Below are 17167 nucleotides of genomic sequence, written 5' to 3'. Positions count from 1 at the left end.
CTAGGGGGGCTGATCTGTACCTGCTGCACGGTGCCCTCTGCTCCTTCGTGAGGGAAAGCTGCCAGCAGTAGTGTAGTAGCGTCCTTATCTCTAACTTCAGTGGAGGTTTTAAATTTTATTGATGTTTTTCTTGTAGATGGTGCTTAGAAGATGGGTAATTGCATCATGGAGAGCATGATGCACACTTAAACCTGGAACGCTTTGGAGTTACTGAGGAATCCTCAGCGATATATGCGTACTTCTGGAGTTCTGTGTTTTCAATAAAGATTTAACTGCTCGAGTTCATACTGAAGTCCTCGTATTTGTACTTTGCGTAGCCCAAACAGCCCGGGTGGCTCTCTGGGGGGAGGAGGTAGGACGCCGGGAACGTTGCGGGGCCGCGTCGGGCGTTTTGAAGCTGCTCTGTCCGGCAGGGCCGCACCGCCCGTAGCCGCCATGGCGCTCCCGGCTTCCTTTGCCCTCAGTACGTCCCCGCCACGCGCCGGAAGTGACGCTTTCCGGCGGGCGGCACGAGGAAGGCCGGCAGCATGGCGGCGGCCGGGCCCCTGCGCTTCAAGAGCAAGTGAGCGGCGGGCGGGCGGGAGCGGGGCCTGGCACGGGGCCTCGCCGTGACGGCCCGGCCCCACGGCCCTCTCTTCCTCTCCCCTTTCCCTTCCAGCTACGCCGTGTCCAGGAGGATGGAGCCCTTCTACACCGGCGGCCGCGTGCAGGTAAGGGTGGGCCGCCCCCCGCCGCCGGGGCCTTGCTGCCCCCCCCCGGGGCAGCCCCGCTCCCCGCTCCCTCTCTCGCCCCCAGGTCAGCCGCGACGGCACCGCCATGTTCTGCCCCTGCGGCACCCGGCTCAACGTCATCGACCTGGGGACGGGGGCTCGGCTCCACAGCCTCGAGCAGGTGAGGTCGTGGTGGGGTCCCCGGGACGCTGCTCTGAAGCTCTGGGGACGGGGCTGGGAACCGGGAGCGTGGCGGGGTTGTGCAGGGTCTGTCTCTGCGGCTGGGTGCTGCTGGGCGTCATCCCCCCGGCAGCAGCTGCAGGGAAGGGAGAGCACTGACACGGCACCAACAGCCTAACTGTGACTCTTCCTTTCGTTCCTAAAGGATGACCAAGAGGATATCACCTCGTTTGCTCTTAGCCCTGACGATGAGGTATGTCTCAGGCTGTTTGCTTTGTGTTAACCTCTCTTGGGCATCCTGACAAAGCTGGTGAAGACTGAAGGCTGTTCTGCTTGGGGGTATGCCGTGCTTCCAGAGATCTCTCTGTGATCTCACCTCTTCTGTGTTCAAGTCAGACATAGTAACCATTGCTGTCTGATGGCTTTTTGGAGCAAAGGTCAAATCCAGGGATAACAGGAATGTATTTTAATCTAACCTGTCTATACATAGGGACCGTAACAATTGACGTTTCAGTTAAATCCAGAGTTATTTTTAGCTTCTTCCATTCTTTCATGCATCCATGCACTTAAGCACTGAAGGTCAGAGGCTCTGGGAGAGAATTACTGCTGTTTCTATTGCTTGTCAGCCTAGAAGATGATTTTGTGCACGTATGTTAAAAATCCAATGTTTATTCTATTATGCTATGGTGTTAGACATAGTCTTGTGAATTAATTTTGAGGTATGATTTTGAGAGATGACTTTTTGTGTGTGTGGGCACTGAAAGAAACAAAAGTCTAATTGTTGATTTTGCTTTCTTTTGTCTTGTTTCTGCACAGATTCTTGTGACAGGCAGTCGAGCCCTGCTGCTGAAGCAGTGGAATTGGCGAGAGAACAAGTGCGTGCGCACGTGGAAAGCAGTGCATGTAGCACCTGTTGCTAGCATGGCCTTTGATTCTACTTCAACGTTGTTAGCCTCAGGTAAGATCCTGCTTCATTCTCCCACAATGGGAATGGTACTGAGCGGTGCTTCTGAATAAACTGCACCAGCTTGATGCAGTCTGAGGTGGTAGTGATCTCCTGAATCCAGATAAAACCAGAATTAGTTATGCATACATAGAAGTGAGGTGATGATGAACTAATAAGAATTTTTCCAGTGTTCTAAAATACACGTAGTAAAGTGCGCATAAATATCTGGGACCTATGAGTCAGTTTGGCATAGTTATCCCAGTGTACACCTGGGACTCTGGAGATGGAGGGGGACAGGCACGAACTCTAACTTATTAACTGTATTTCAAGATTCTTGTCTGTGAGTAGTCAGGTTTTTCCCAGCTCTCTGGAACTGTAAGGTGCTCCTTGAAGTTCTTTTGGTGTGGGTGGCTGTTACTGGGTTCATTTTTCTTTTGCTGCCTTTGCAACCCATGAAATCTTATAGTCACTGGTATGTTAGGCCTCTTGTGTCTCTGTCCTTTGTTCTTCTCCAAGGTGGATGCGACAGCACCATTAAGATCTGGGATATGATCAAACAGTACTGCACACACAACCTGAAAGGATCGTCAGGAGTTGTACAGTGAGTACATGTCTGGGTGTTGCTTGGATGCTGAGACTGGTGTGAAATGCCTTGAGTTAATGGAATGTAAAGGATTGTTTGGATTCAGGTTCTGTTTCCTGACTTTTGAAATACTTTGTGAAGGAGCAGGACTGTAATTGACTTTAGCCCAGGGAGGAAACGATTTGTTCAGGAAGTCTTGGGATTTAAGTGAAATATCTGTGCTTGCTGATGTAGTTCAAGAACATATAAGACTGGCAAAGACCAGTTATAAATTTTCCTGGTGGGTGGAAGAGGAATGAAGTCTTGCAAAGAAAGCCATAGTGTAAGTTCAGCTCAATTGATCTGTCAAATTTGTGGTGTAGAACATAAAAGTTCATTGAAATGTTGGGCTAATGCTGGGGGGGTGCCAGGCATTATATTCCTGTCTCATTCAGATTTATCTCCTTCCCTCTAGCCTCGTTGAGTTCCACCCTGATATCTCCCGTCTGCAACTCCTCTCCTCCTCGATGGACTACAAAATCCGCATCTGGGACCTGAATTCCAGCAAATGTGTCGCTGTGTTGGATGGCCACTTCAGTGCCGTTACCTCCCTGGCATTTGCTGCAGATGGGAACACGCTCATTAGGTACAGGTCTACAGAGGCTTAGCTTTTCTCTCCTGTTTACCCTGCCCCTGACAAACTGGGTGCTTGCGTTGAGGTCTGGGAAGTTTGTCCTGTGGGGTGAAGGACTGCTAGAAAGCATTCAATCTCAGCTTGACAGTGCAAGGAGCTGACTGAGGGTTTTAGCACCTCTGTTTAGGGCAGCATGCTGTGCTGCTGTAGTTAGGCTGGTGCCTTCTTTTGTTATGGGTCTCTTCAGAGAGGTGTTGAACTCTTAGAATCATAGAATATCCCAAGTTGGAAGGGACCCATAAGGATCGTCGAGTCCAACTCCTATGATTCTAAATCTGAATTCAGAGCCTGAGTTGAATGGTTTTAGCACTGAAACTGCTCTTTTCAACTTGCAGTTCTGGCCGTGATAAAATCTGCATGGTGTGGAACCTGGAAACAAGAGAAAGTAAAAGAACTGTCCCTATCTATGAGGTAAAGTCCATTTTTTTTATTCCTTTGAGGTCCTTTGTTGTTTGTAGTCATGGTTTCAGTGCTTTTCATAGGCAGCAGAGTGCGGTGTGGGTGCTTGTTAGCACTAGTGGACTGTTACTCAGCTGTCTGCTAAAATGGGATGCCAGTCCCTTCTGCTCAGCTGATGTTTGGCCAATCCATGCAGAGTGTGGAAGCTGCTGTCTTGTTACCTGAAAAAGGAGACTTCTCTCAACTGGGTGTGAAGAAACAAGGGCTGCACTTCCTCACGGCTGGCAGTAAAGGTGAGTGTTTTGGTGTGTTACTGCTGGATTTAGAGGCTGAGAAAGGACTGTTATTCCTGGGATGTGCGTTATAATTTGTGTGGCAGAAGTCTCGGGATGAACTCATGGGGGATCCAGAGCAGAGCCTTCTCCTGAGCTATCTGACAGTCGTGGATGAGCAGAACCAATCAGGCCTGCTGTGGAGTTTTGACTGTGCATGTTTTCAAACAGCAAAAAAAGTTTGGTTTGAACTGAAAGAAAGCCTTGTGGTCCCTACGTGCCACTTCAATTGGTCTACAGTAGTGGCTCTGACAGAAAACTTGTTTGTGTTAGGTGTCTTGAAAATTTGGGAAGTTGCCACAGCTGCTTGTGTATATACCCAGCCTGTGCCCTTTGAGCCTGTGGAGTCGAAGGAAGAGGCCAGCAAGCACAGTCTGACCCAGTGCATGCTTGTGCCCGAGAGAAACGAGGTTGTCACCGTGTCTGTGGAGCACAATATTGTTTTATATGATGCTCAGACTCTTCAGCTCAGGAAGCAGGTAACAACCTTCAGCATGCCTTTTCCTCTTCCTTTATCTGTATTTTAGGATCACCTCTGCTTCTGGTGAAAGCTTAGTCCAGGAGTTCCTCTTCTCCTTCCTGTTCTTGACCTGTACCTTGGTTACAAGCCAGAAAGCCAGTTGGGGTTGTTTGGAGAGAGATTGCACAGAAATGCAGGCAAAAGGAAAGCAGAATAGACCTAGCCAGAAATCCTGTCTGTTCCAGATTAACAAGATTTTTTGCATTCAGTATTAAGTGAAAGGTAACAGGAATGCAGCTTTGCTGGGTACTTCTCTAACCAGTTGGCTTCTCCTTGTTAAACTGTTCCTGTTCTGCTGTCCTCAGCTTGCAGGTTACAACGATGAGGTTCTGGATGTGAAGTTCCTTGGGCCTGGTGATTCTCACATCGTTGTGGCTACCAACAGCCCTCAGCTGAAAGTGTTTGAACTGGCAACATCACACTGCCAGATCCTCTATGGTCACACAGGTGCGTGGTCAGCTCTGATGTGGGTGGGTGGAAGATGCAAAGGTATTTCTTTATCCAGCTTCAGTCACAACTCTTATGTGGAGAGTGGAGTGCTTGAGCTTTGTCTGGGGCAGCATCAAAATATTTTGAGTTGTGTGAAAAAAGTATATTTATGCAGTCCTGATTTTCCAAATGCTAGTTTTCTTTTTCCAGGTTTGTCAGTTCAGTCCCTCTCACTAGCAGTGAGATCAATTAAAAATGGAGTTAAATATTTAGGTATGGGAGTGCTAGCTCTGAATGCCATTTTGTGGCTGCAAGTGGCAGACTCAGACCAATGCCGTAAGCAGGCAGTCACTAATAATGAGTGTGGATGTGTTCCTGAGTCTCTAAAACCTGTCCCAAGTCAGTAAGCGTTGGACTCCGTACTAATTCATGCATTTCTGTTGTCTGATTTCAGTATTCCTTTGCATCCAGCTGTTTTTTCTTCCTCTGTCTAGAAACGATTCTTGCTTTGGATGTCTTCAGAAAAGGCCTGATGTTTGTAAGCTGTGCTAAGGTGCGTAAACCTTTTTCTTCATTGTTAGTGATTTTATAGTGCTCCAGAAATGGCTTTTGGTAAGATGCAGTTCTTGACTGCTATACCTCCAAAATGCAAGGTTCTTCTACGATTTGTTTTTAACATTGCTCCCCTGCTCTGATGAACGAAGGCAAATGTTCAAGCTTAAAAAGCAGCGAATAGCCAGGCTTATTTATGTGGTAAATGTGTGGAAGACCGATCACTTATGTCCTCTACCTTTTCAGGACAAAAGCATTCGGGTGTGGCGGATGAACAAAGACAGAAGGGTTATCTGTGTGGCTCAAGGACTGGGTCACGCACATGGGGTAGGCGCTGTCTCTTGCTCAAGGTAATAAAAACTGGACAAAGATTTACCTTTGCAAGCATGAGGCATGGCTACTTTGCTAATCCTGAGTGAATGTTTTGGCGAATGTCTGCCTCTGAGCAATGTTGTTTGTAGTGTTTGATTCCAACTTGTCATGGTGCTCTGAGTTGAAGGAAGAATTTTTTTGAATGCATGTTAATCTATCAATAAGTTGTGAAACTTGTATTTTTGTCAGTCTACTTGTTTGCCTTAAAGAGCAGCAGCTGCATAAGTTGCCAAATAAAGCTCAACTGATTTAGAGAGAAGGGTTGGGGAATGGAGGGAATGTCTATGAAGGTGTTTGCTTAAGTAGCAAATCTGTTTTATCAGCCTTTCTCCTTTCTTCATTCTGCCTAATGGTCTGGAAACCCAACTTGCTTGTTCAAAAGATGCAATATACCTTAATGTATAAATGAAGAGAGCTAGCAGTGCTCTTGGCTAATGCCTGAGTTGCTGGGGGCTATCCCAGTGATGAGTAAAATGAAAGACAGTTTGGAAGCCATTAAAGCACTCTGTTTAGCATGACAGCAGTGTGACAATGTGGATAAATTCCAATGGGGGGGGGAGGAGAAGGCCGTTTTCTGCTGCAGGGGAAGCCACTGTTTTGCTTTCTCACAGTTGACACTTTTTCACTTTTTTCCCTTTCAGAATGAAAGAAAGCTTCGTAGTGACCAGCAGCCAGGACTGCACGATAAAGGTCTGGAATATCCCAGAATCTCTCACTTCCAAAGCAAAAGCAGCCTTGATCTCCAGTCCAGAAACCCTTCATGCACAAGTGACTGAGAGGGGTCATGACAAGGTAAAGCTCCACCTCGTGAGAGCATATTTTTAGTACTTAAATCCTCTCCTGTTTTGTACCTTACATTTAAAGGCTATCTCACAGCAAAAGCAAAGGCTTAAACTGCCTTGTGCTCTCTGTATTTGTGACTTTTCTAGGACATAAACAGTGTGGCAGTTTCTCCGAATGACAAGCTCATTGCCACAGGCTCACAGGATCGGCTGGCCAAGCTGTGGTCTTGTTCAGATTGCTCTTTGCTGGGTGTCTTCACTGGACATAAGCGTGGAATCTGGTGCGTACAGTTCTCCCCAGTGGATCAGATCCTGGCCACCTCTTCGGCAGATGGGACCCTAAAGCTCTGGGGTCTTCAGGACTTCAGCTGTTTAAAGGTAATGTATTGATATGAATTGATTGGTAATGAATTGATTAAGGCTGCCTACAAAAAGTGTTAGTGCAGGTGAAATTTAGCTAGGTCTAGCTTTATTCTCCAGGATATTGGATGTATGAGCTGCATGCAAAACTCCAGGGCAAAAGGTGATCTTTTCTAGCTATCCAGTGATTGGTGTGGTTCATTGCAGGGGAAAAACATTCAGGTAATTGAAAAAAGTTGCCTTTGCCTGACACAGCTGTGGCCATGAATGAAAAAAAATCAAGTTTAAATTTCAGGCCCAGTCTTCATACAAGAACTATTTTTCTGGCTCAGTAGTCTCACTAAAACAGTGAGAAGGCAGTTGCTAATTCTGTCCCATGTTCTGCCACTTAAAGTGTGTTAGCCTTTTGGAAGATGGCTAAATCATTTGGTCTCTGTGTTCACACCATTTGCAATTGACCTTGGGCAACAAGTCCAAGCAAGCAGCTTGTTTGAAGAAATGCTATTTCTGCCAGTCATTTCCTATTGCCCCTTCAGTCTGCACTAAGAGAAAGTCCTGATGGAGAAGCTGCTTTCTGGAATTTACCTACCTGGGCTTTGGGAGTAAATATTCTCTTGAAAGAAGATTCTCTGAAGGCCTAGCAACAGCTCTAACACTTCTGAGCTTCCTTTCTGTTTTCCAGACCTTTGAAGGTCATGATGCGTCTGTACTGAAAGTCATTTTTGTAAGCCGAGGAACACAGCTGCTCAGCAGGTAAGTGCTTACATCAGAATCGTAGAGAAAGATGCCAAAACTCATCAGAGAACAAATCTCTTAGCTGGTAGCAGCAAACATTGACACTGGTGGGTTAGTGATATATGCCACAGGGCAGAGCTAAGGGTGCATTTCGCCCTGCTGCCTTTGAGGCTAGACCAGCCAGAGCTAAACAGTTACTGGTACCTGCAAAGGGTTTCTCCAGCTAGTAGCAGGAAAGAATGCATCTTCTCTTGAATCACCCTTTCTTACCGAAAGGCTGAAATGTAAGGGACTGGGAATACCATGAGAGAGTGTGAGGAAATGTAGGTAATAGGGCTTTCCATGATGGAGCCACCTGAGGGGATGCTAGTTGTACTGGGAGCAGAAGGGAATTCTTAAGCTCTCTCAAGATTTCTGGTTAATTCTGCTCCTGCTTGACAGGCATTGGAATGGGATGAGTTCATCCAGTATTTCAGGTGGGGCGGAGCAAGAATGGATCTATCCCGTGATTCTCTGAGTTAAGTTTGTTGTTTTTCTCTTCCAAAAGTGGTTCTGATGGTCTCTTAAAACTCTGGACAATTAAAACAAATGAGTGTGTGAAAACATTAGATGGTCATGAAGATAAAATCTGGGGTCTTCACTCTAATAAGCAAGATGACATGGTTGTGACAGCATCCAGTGACTCCTCCATCACACTGTGGAAGGTACGGTGCAGAGTTTCTCTGTTTCCCTCTCTGGGTTAGTGATCAGAACGCAGTTGCAGAGATGAGGATCCCGGTGGTTGTTCCTCATCACAACACGACACATGCTCTCCTTATTTTTTTCAACTTGAAATTGCATCAGTAAGGCATATTTTTTTTTTGGGTTTGTGTGTGTTTGGGTTGTTTTTTTGACCACACTGAATTTTTGTAGCTAATGTTATAAAAGGAACAGGAGATGGGCTGTAAGTGGCCTGCCTAGTGCTAGTTCTAAGGGGGGCTTGGAGGGCAATTGTGAGTTGCCGGATTTAACGCATAAATTATTTGACCTGGAGATCTTACTGCAGAAACTGATCTTCTGTTCACCTGTTGGCTGAATAAAAAATTATCTGTATTAAAGCAAGATTTGATGGTCATGTTTTGGTTTGTTATAGGATGTCACTGAAATTGAACAGGAAGAAGCACAAGCTAAACAGGAGGAGCAGATTATGAAGTAAGTTGATCCTGGGCAGTAGTGGGCTGTGAAAGGCAAGTTCTGTCCAGTGAAACTGCACGTCTAGAGCCATCCAGGTCCACCTACTCTGAAGTATGTCACTTAGCTATTTAGATGTTGTCAAGGCATGGTAGTCTTCTACTTTGTGGTTTATCTTTAGTTAAAGCAAATCCTTGCTGTAATATTGTCAGCCTGATAATGAATTAGTTTTGTTTATATACTACTAAGGTAAGTCACATCAAACTGCTGAAACCTACTTTCATTCCCTCATGCTTCAGCCAGCACCGAATAGTTCAGGGAGTCCTTGAATGTGCCAAGGAAATTATCTGCACAATGAGGGCACTGAGGCGTTCACTGCCAAGCGGTATTCACTTGGCATTAAACCTCTGCACACCATTATTGCCAAATCCATTATTTTCTGTACAAGATTTTGTTCCACCAACCAAATATGTTTCACTCTCTTGATCTGTTTTTCAGAGAGCAAGAGCTTTCTAACCTGCTTCATGAGAAAAGATACCTCAAAGCACTAGGGTTGGCAATCTCTCTGGATCGCCCACACACAGTGTTGACAGTCATTAAAGGTGAGTTCATGTTACACTCTGAAGGTGTTTTTCTGCCCTCTCTGCTTTCCAGAGCATCTCTTCCAGGTAGACAGACTATAGTCTGAAGTCTTTACATAGTAAAATAAAGTTAATGAAGTAAAATTGTCTGAAAGCCTCTATTTTTACCCTTCTCTTATCGCTCCCGTTTTCCTAAGTGAAATCAGAGCTGATGACAAATAGTCTCCCTGCTCTTAGCCCATGGGTGCACTTTGGAAGGGATGAGATCATGTTGAAACTTATGGGTTTGGAACTGCCACAAGGGATGTTATTTTCAACAGAATCCTCAGTGTAGGAGGAAGACATGGATATTTCTCTTGAAATGATTTTTTTTCCTCTCCCTAATTCTTCATTTCTTTCTTTTGCAGCCATCCTCAAGGAAAGTGATGGGAGGAAGCACTTGGAAGAGAACATTGTTCGGCTGAGGAAGGATCAGAAAGGTTTGTTGTGACACAGTTTAGTGCTAAAACCTTTCAGATTTGGGGCTTGTTTTCTTAACTGAAATTAAAGGGAGAAGACTTTCCTTAGACCCAGTTTTTACCAGTGAGCTCCTACCACACCTGAGCAGGACTGCTGCCCTGGGCCAACTTCTTTGTTGTGCTACTTGTGCTTACCAGCAGCTGCTCTGAGCTTGTTTGAAGTCATCAGTCTCCGGCTTTCAGGGCCACTTGGCACTACTTGGCACTCTTACTGCATGACCTGAACCCATCCTGCAGCTGGGAGACGAGTGCACTGAGCCAGTGGCCATGCCAGGACTTTGTCCCTCCCCAGTCTGATTTCCTTCAGTTACCACTGCCCAGAGGGGGGGGCCCTTGCCTGGTCTTACTACCCTCTTGTTTAAGATGTCCCTGTGATGAGAAACCATTCTGTGTGTGGTTGTTCTGCCCTTTCTAGGTTTGTTAGTAGTGCTGTGTGGGAACTGAACTTCTCTGAGACAAGAGATACTTTCTAACTCAGCATCTGCTGCGCAGCCTGTGTGTATAAATGTCCTTCTCCCCTAGAGGCAGTGTTAGCATTCTTGGTGACATGGAACACGAACTCTCGAAACTGCCATGAGGCTCAAGCTGTCATTGAAACCCTCCTGAAGCATGAAGCACCAGACAGCCTTTTGCAATACTCGGGCATTAAATCTGCTGTGGAATCCCTGCTGCCTTACACTGGTGAGTGGTGATGTGGGGATAGTTGGGGATATTTGGGCAGTGGGTGGATTGGTGTGGGTGGATTAGTCTGAGATGGAGCTGTTGGGAGGTGCCTGTGGTGGTGATGTGCTCAGCATTTCATTGTACAGTCTCAGCTGCCCTCTGCTCCTTTGAGCTCTGAGCTCTGTCAGGTTTGTGCTCTGGATCCTGGTGTTATGTGAATGTTGGTGCTTCCTGGCCTCTTGTTACCAGCCTGGACAAAAAGCTTTTCACAATCTGTGTGTCTGTGAAGTCTCTTGTGTTGTGAATGTTCCCTCTCTGCCTTGGTCCAAATAGAAGAGAGATTTTGTACCCATTTTTGGTGAACTTTACATCTTCTGATGTGAACTTTACATCTTCTGATGTCAACCATCAGTTTTCTTCCTTTGCAGAGCGCCACTTTCAGAGACTGAGCCGATTACTGCAAGCCTCCATGTTCATTGACTTCATGTGGCAAAACATGAGGCTGGCCGATGCATCACAGCAGGAAGATGTGACTTTGTGACCCTTCTCCCACCAGCTGCTGTTTCCTGAGGGGACCGTCTGGACTGCTTTCCCACCAGATATGGCAACTGGAATATTCCTGTATTTTATAATAAATTTTTAAAAGTTGAATTTTTAAAATGAGTCCACTGTTCTGTCTCTTTGGAGCTTAATGAGAGGAAGGGTCCATTCCAAGGGAACCATTCCCTTCCAAGGGTCCGTTCCCTTAGGCAAGCCATGTCTTCCTTTTGTATTTTCACACCCTGAATTTTGAGGCCTGGATGCTAAGATTGCTTAGTTTAGAGATAAGACAGAATCTGGCTGTGAACAAGCTGTTCGTCTGTACAAGTTAAAGGCTACAAAGTTGGGAGATACAACATGGCCAGTAGTATCATATCCCAAAGTCCAGCTAGGTTGTGTCTGTAGATCAGTGTTGTCTAAACACTGAGTATTCTCTCTGCTTGGACAAAATGCAGCCTGGGTCAAGTCCTGTATCGCCTGTGCCTGCTGCCTGGTAGCTGAGTGCAACTTTAATCACCCAACAAGAAAGTCTTTAGAGTATAAAAACCACACAGCCTTCATAGATTTTTATCTGCATTTTATTTCAGAGAAAGAAATACATAAAACTTAGAACTACAAAACTTAGAACAACACAAATCCTTACACATTGGTTAAATTGCTTGTATCAAAACAAAAAACTATCATACATGGGAGACTAATTAAAAGGTAGCAATCTAGACAAAAGTCCTAGGCTTTCTAACTCAGTTTTGTTCTCTCAGTTGTTCAGAGGCTCTAGCCCATTCACAGATACATGATAGCCAGTTCCCCACTACCCAAATTCGTTTAACTATAAAGTAAAAAATGCGATTAAAAAAAGTTAAGGGATTCAGGTAAATGACATTCACATGGCTGAATCACCCCATCCCTACCCAATATAAATAACTAGCTATGGATTTCATGGGTTTCACTCCATTCCTCTGCAGCACTCTGCTGCATAGCCACATTGTGGGGAATAAAGTAAGAAAATCATGACATTTTCACAAACTGTGCTGGAGGATAAATACATGCCTGAGGGAGAACTACCTCAGTCCAAAGTGACCTGAGTTACACAGGAGGTGCTGTGGCTCTCCTGGTAACAGCGGCATGCCCTAGTTAAACTACTTGATCCTGGCCCTCCTGTGCTGCAGCATGAGCCAGTGGTAACCTAGTGAAGCAGTGGCTGCAAGCCTGCTCCATCGGGACCTAGCAGTGTCCTTGAAACGTGGTGGTCCCCAGCACTGATGCTCCCTGTGGCTCCTGCAGGACTGGGGAAGGGTCCACTGGGGGTCGGGGCCCTGCTAGCACGTGTTGGGGAGTGGGTACAAGGCCTGGAGGGCTGGCCGGGGGGTGGACTGCTGCAGGGCTCGCTTCGTGACTGTGCTGCACCTCTGGAGGATCTCGCGGGCCGAGGGGCGCACGGGCACCTTGGGGGTGCCAGCAGCTGTGTCTGAGTCAGCGAGGGAGCAACTGAGATCGGTGGCAGAGAGCTCCACAAAGCCAGAATCGTTCCTGTCCTTGTGGGTGAGGTGCGGAGATTTGCTGCTGTGCGTGGCCGAGGTGTTCCCCAGGCGGGGGCTCCTGGCCTGCTCCACCTCGGGCAGAGACCGTGACAAGTCGGGCTTCCAGCTCAGCCCGCTGCCCGAGCCGAGCGAGGAGCTGTCCGACTCCAGGTCCGGCGTGGATCTCGATCTGCTTCTCAAAGAGCTCACGTCCTCGTCGCTCCGGTCCCGGGAAGCGTGGTCCTGCACCACGCTGCCTCCCCTCGCCTTGCCCTGGGGCTGGGGGGCCGGCGGGGAGGAGCAGAGGTTGGGCGTGGAGATGTTGAGGCCGCAGTTCATGATGGTCTGCAGCCTGTGGTGAGGGTTCTTGTAGGGCTGGAGGCACATGGAGGGCATGTAGCCGGTCCGCCCGTTGTACCTGAGGGGAAAGGGGGGAAAGAAGCACTGAGCTGAGGGGCTCTTCTCCCAGCTTGGACCAAGGGCAGGGGGCAGCGCGTGGGGTGGAAGCAGGGGAGGACTCGGCAGTGCCACACGCAGGGTGTAAGGAATGGCCACGGGGTATTTATCTCAGTGAGGGCTCCTCACACACTGCCGGGGGAGAGTTACCAGGCGAGAAGCACCTGCAGCGGGCACCTGGCTGCCTTGGGAGCCCTAAACGAGAGCCGCGGAGAGGCCTCCTTACCGGATCAGCCACCAGCCGTTGTCGGACTTCCTGACCACCTCCACGACCACCCCGCTGTTCAGAGAGAGCTCGTCTGCCTTCTGCGACTCGTAGGCCCGCATAACGAAGTAGGGGCTGCCTGGAGAGAGAGGGGGAAGGATGTTAGCGCCTTCTGGAGAGAAAGCTGCGGCAAGCGCACAAGGAAGGTGGGCCTGAACTTCGCCCACCTGCTGAGAGGAAGCACAACCCGAGGCCGGGGGAGACTTTTCAGGGCCCATTTTTTGAAGGAGGAATGTGGTGTGGTCCTGAACCCAGAGCTGCTGCTTGGGTCCCGGGGGCACAAGCAGACTTACCCTCCTCGTTCGAGCTCAAGGCATCCTGGATGTCCTCGTGGACGTCGATCTCCTCCAGGTACGAGGCTGGGAACCAGGCTAACTGCTTGTCTGCGTTTTCCACCAGCCACCAACCTGCAGCAAACAGCGAAAGAGAGTTTGTAACCTACGAGAGGCAAAGAGGTGATCATAAAATCCCGATGTAGGGGCAGCCAGAGCTGTAAGACAGGAGAGAAATTCTGCAGACCAGCTCAGTGCTGACACTCTGGCAGAGCTCCATCTAGACCCATGTTAGCACCATGCAAGTGTGTTGGGGTCCACAAAGCAAACTGTGAAAGCTTTCTGCTTGGGCCACAAATAAGGCCCCAGGTCTCAGCTCAGACTTTTGCCTCCCTTGATTAGAAAAGGCCAGACCACTTGTTCTTTCCTCCCATCTAAATCCAGGTGGGCACCCCACATGCACAAACATCACCCACACGCCCGATGCTACAGATGTAGCATTTGCCAAGCTATAAATCAATCTAGAAATCTCACAGCATCTATCCCCAAAACTGAAGGATCCTTATCAAACATACCAGTCATGTCCTTGAGTAACACTTCAACAATTTCCTTCTGAGCGACTTTGAAAGCCTGGTTCTTTGTGTCTTTGGTTTCAAAGGTTTCGATGCATCTGTAGCTCTGAGATGCCTGGGGGTGTGTAATAGAGAGCTGCTGCTGCGCCTGCTTCTTCTTTTCCCCTCCAATTTCTGAAGGCATGATCACAACACTGAAAAGCAAAGTTTAATATCCATTTACTGAAAACTCCCATGAAAGGTTGTGTCTAGTGTTAATTTCAGTAAAATCATGTCTATTTATGAGGCTAAGGAAAGCTTAGGCATCAAAAACTACACATTGAAGCTTTCAGTAGAACATTCCTGTTCTGCTACCCAAAAAACTAACTTACGTTTCTCTTCTGTCCATACTCTACAACATTTCTGTTTCTTGAAGAGATACGCAAACAAAAAAATACAAAAATTATTTCATACCTGTCTTCAGGAAAGCAAGGATCTAGGTCTTGGGTTTGTGCCCTGAAAAACTGAATGAGATCTTCACTCTGGGAGATCTTAGCATCCGTTTTCAGCAGTTCCTGGGAGTACGTTTCCAGCAATTTCAGTCTCTCCAGGAACTTGTTCATCTTCCTCTGCTTCACATTTGCATCTTTAAATTAATAATAAAACAAAAAAAAAGCAAAGTTGATGCAAGACAATAACAGATCTGGATGCCTCCAGAGCAGCACCTTTTGCCTGAGCACAGCGGGCCCGCACCTACCACCCTCCCCTGCAGGGAACCGAGCTCTAAGTAGCTGAGACAGCAGCTGCTTCTGCCTCACTGCTATTTTAAATAGCTCCCGATAGAATTTTTGCATATCTAAAATTTGTCTTTGTTCAGATGTTGCAAGGAACCCTGAGCCAATACTTAAAATGTAAAATTAATTTACCAAGTGCATTTGTTTACCAAAAAAAAAATATGTTTCTAGGTTATTTTAAGTCAGTGATGGAGCCGAGCACATTGATGTAACCCAGCTGTACCATGTCCCCAGCGGGAGCTGTCTGTTGATCTGTCCCAGAGGGAGGTTGGACTCAGTGACTAAAGCCTACATCACCAGTTACAGCTGTTCCCAGCAGCTCCATCGTGTTTGTCACAAAATCTTTGAAAAAAAATCAAAGATTTTTCCTCCTTACCTTTAAACTTGGGTATAGTCCTGTCTGATCTCCTGAGTGATCCACTCTCAATGGGGAATTTTCTCTTCAGCTCTTTCTAGAAGTGAAACAAAGGAGTGAATAACGGTGCCCACAAGGCTGAGCTCCTCCCTTCCCTCCCCAGGAGGCGGATATTATTTCCAGGGAGCTGTTCACTTACGTGGAGCCTCTTAAATTCCTCAAATGTCCGGTAGATGAGAATGTTGTTTTGATCTGACCAGGACACAAACATCATGTACTTCTGAAAAAATAAAAGGGAAAAGAAATGCATTTTTTATCACGATGTTCAATATTGGATGCTTTCAAGCAATGAGCATTTGCCAGGACCTGTGGTTTAGTTCTGGTTTCAGGCTGCAAGACTGTCAGCTGAAAAACGAAATTAAGGACTAGACCTACAAAAATATTTCCTTAATTTTAGGGTCCCAAATGAGTAATTATTGTTAAAACCAGAAAGAAGTTCTTAAGTTATGAAGATTAAGAGAGCAAGTCCATGATATCATTTTCTTATGAGATGGACCATCAACAACACATCTGAGACCCCTGTCCTAGATAATAATGCTTTAGTTCCAATGATGCAGGAAGATGAGCAAATGTATTCCTGTAAGAATAACTCAAAAAGCTTTCTAGTTTCCTGATTTGTAAATAGTATTTAAGGAAAAAGAAGGAAAAAAAATCAGGTTAAAATACCTTCTGCTTTCTGCATTGCATCAAGCCTACAGCTTTCACATCCACTGGGAACCGGCTCATCTTCCCAACGCCTGCTTCTCCTGCAGCTGGTGGCTGGAGGTTGGCAGAGGCACAGCTCCAGGCACAGCCTCCAGCAGCTTAAATACGCTGGGGCCGAGGGAGGGCACACACACACACGTGCGCCGCCTTCCCCGCTTCCTCCTCCGCCCAGCAGCTCGAGGAGAAATTCCCTAATTTTGCAAGCTACCGCATGCCTTTTACCTGAGCGCCTGCCTGTAACAAGCAAATACTACCGAGAGCAGCTGGCGGGGACATAGTTCAGATGGTTGGGGAAAAGAGCCTTATCTTATCACGTTTGGTAGAGCAGTGCTGGGAAGGAGCCCTGCCTTGCGGGCAGTTCATCTCTGGGTGTCAGTGGAATCCCCTGGGGCAGCAGCGGCTCAGGAAGCGAAGAGCACTTCCAGGGATGGACGTGTTTATGGCTCCATTGCACCAACATCCCTATCAAAGCTGCCTGCAGCCGTAACAGCTTGGGCTGCAATCGTATCAGTCCCCAAAACCGCTCACCAACATGGCCAGCTGTAGAGCAGAAATCAGGCGTGATTTCATGTGTGTGCCAGTGTTAAAAATCTCTCTTCTTTATTGTTTATTCCCGTTTGATAAGTGAAAGGAACTTGACTTTAAAAGGAGTTCTGGTAGCTCTATCAACATTCGCATGCTCTCAGAAAGAAATGGGAGGTGTTGATGCCAATGCTGCCAGAGCAAAGGATGAACACATCCCCACAGGTGTAACTGGAAATGTCCCTGAGCTTTTCACGTGTGAAAACGCAACGGAGACTGAGCTCGGAGTACCCCATGCTCTGTCCTACATCAAGCCTGGGCACCCACCTCCACCCAAGGTGATGAGCAGGGAGATGGAGAACCCCAGCTGGGAGACCCCCGGGAGCTCCTGGGACGTGGCTCAGACACAAAGGCTGACACGGGGAGGAGCGGAGCTGTGTGTCCACCCAGAAGCGGCTCTGCCCGGTGCTGCGCAGCACAGCCTGCACAGGGGAAAAGCAGAGCCAGGAGAAGGAATTGCTTCATTTCGGCAAACTGGCTCCTTGCTGCCCCAAGGCACGGCGTGACTGGTAATTACAGCCCTGGGAAGGCTGTCCTTTCCCTGAACTGCTGGCCTGAGGCATGC

The 17167-nt window shown here is 47.4% G+C and overlaps 2 protein-coding genes across 2 annotated transcripts; one reads left to right on the top strand and one right to left on the bottom strand.

The window, feature by feature from the left end:
- Nucleotides 1-457: 457 nt before the first annotated feature.
- TBL3 (transducin beta like 3) lies at nt 458-11165 on the top strand. The gene is made up of 22 exons (XM_083800164.1): nt 458-562; nt 659-710; nt 796-891; nt 1096-1143; nt 1707-1848; nt 2353-2437; nt 2874-3044; nt 3428-3503; nt 3688-3784; nt 4097-4302; nt 4649-4790; nt 5267-5325; nt 5571-5674; nt 6338-6488; nt 6626-6856; nt 7521-7591; nt 8121-8277; nt 8706-8764; nt 9242-9345; nt 9732-9803; nt 10365-10523; nt 10934-11165. The coding sequence occupies exons 1-22, from the start codon at nt 528-530 to the stop codon at nt 11044-11046; spliced, it is 2430 nt and encodes an 809-aa protein (XP_083656290.1). The 5' UTR covers nt 458-527; the 3' UTR covers nt 11047-11165.
- Nucleotides 11166-12034: 869 nt separating this feature from the next.
- On the bottom strand, nt 12035-16089 carry NOXO1 (NADPH oxidase organizer 1). The gene is made up of 8 exons (XM_083800173.1): nt 15982-16089; nt 15455-15535; nt 15277-15352; nt 14581-14752; nt 14131-14321; nt 13577-13690; nt 13245-13362; nt 12035-12980 (listed from the first exon to the last, which is right to left on the bottom strand). The coding sequence occupies exons 1-8, from the start codon at nt 16039-16041 to the stop codon at nt 12362-12364; spliced, it is 1431 nt and encodes a 476-aa protein (XP_083656299.1). The 5' UTR covers nt 16042-16089; the 3' UTR covers nt 12035-12361.
- Between the last annotated feature and the right edge of the window lie 1078 nt (nt 16090-17167).

Source organism: Anser anser (genome assembly GCF_964211835.1).
Source record: "Anser anser genome assembly, chromosome: 15".
In the NCBI taxonomy this organism is placed as follows: domain Eukaryota; kingdom Metazoa; phylum Chordata; class Aves; order Anseriformes; family Anatidae; genus Anser; species Anser anser.
This window is presented reverse-complemented; position numbering and strand designations above follow the sequence as displayed.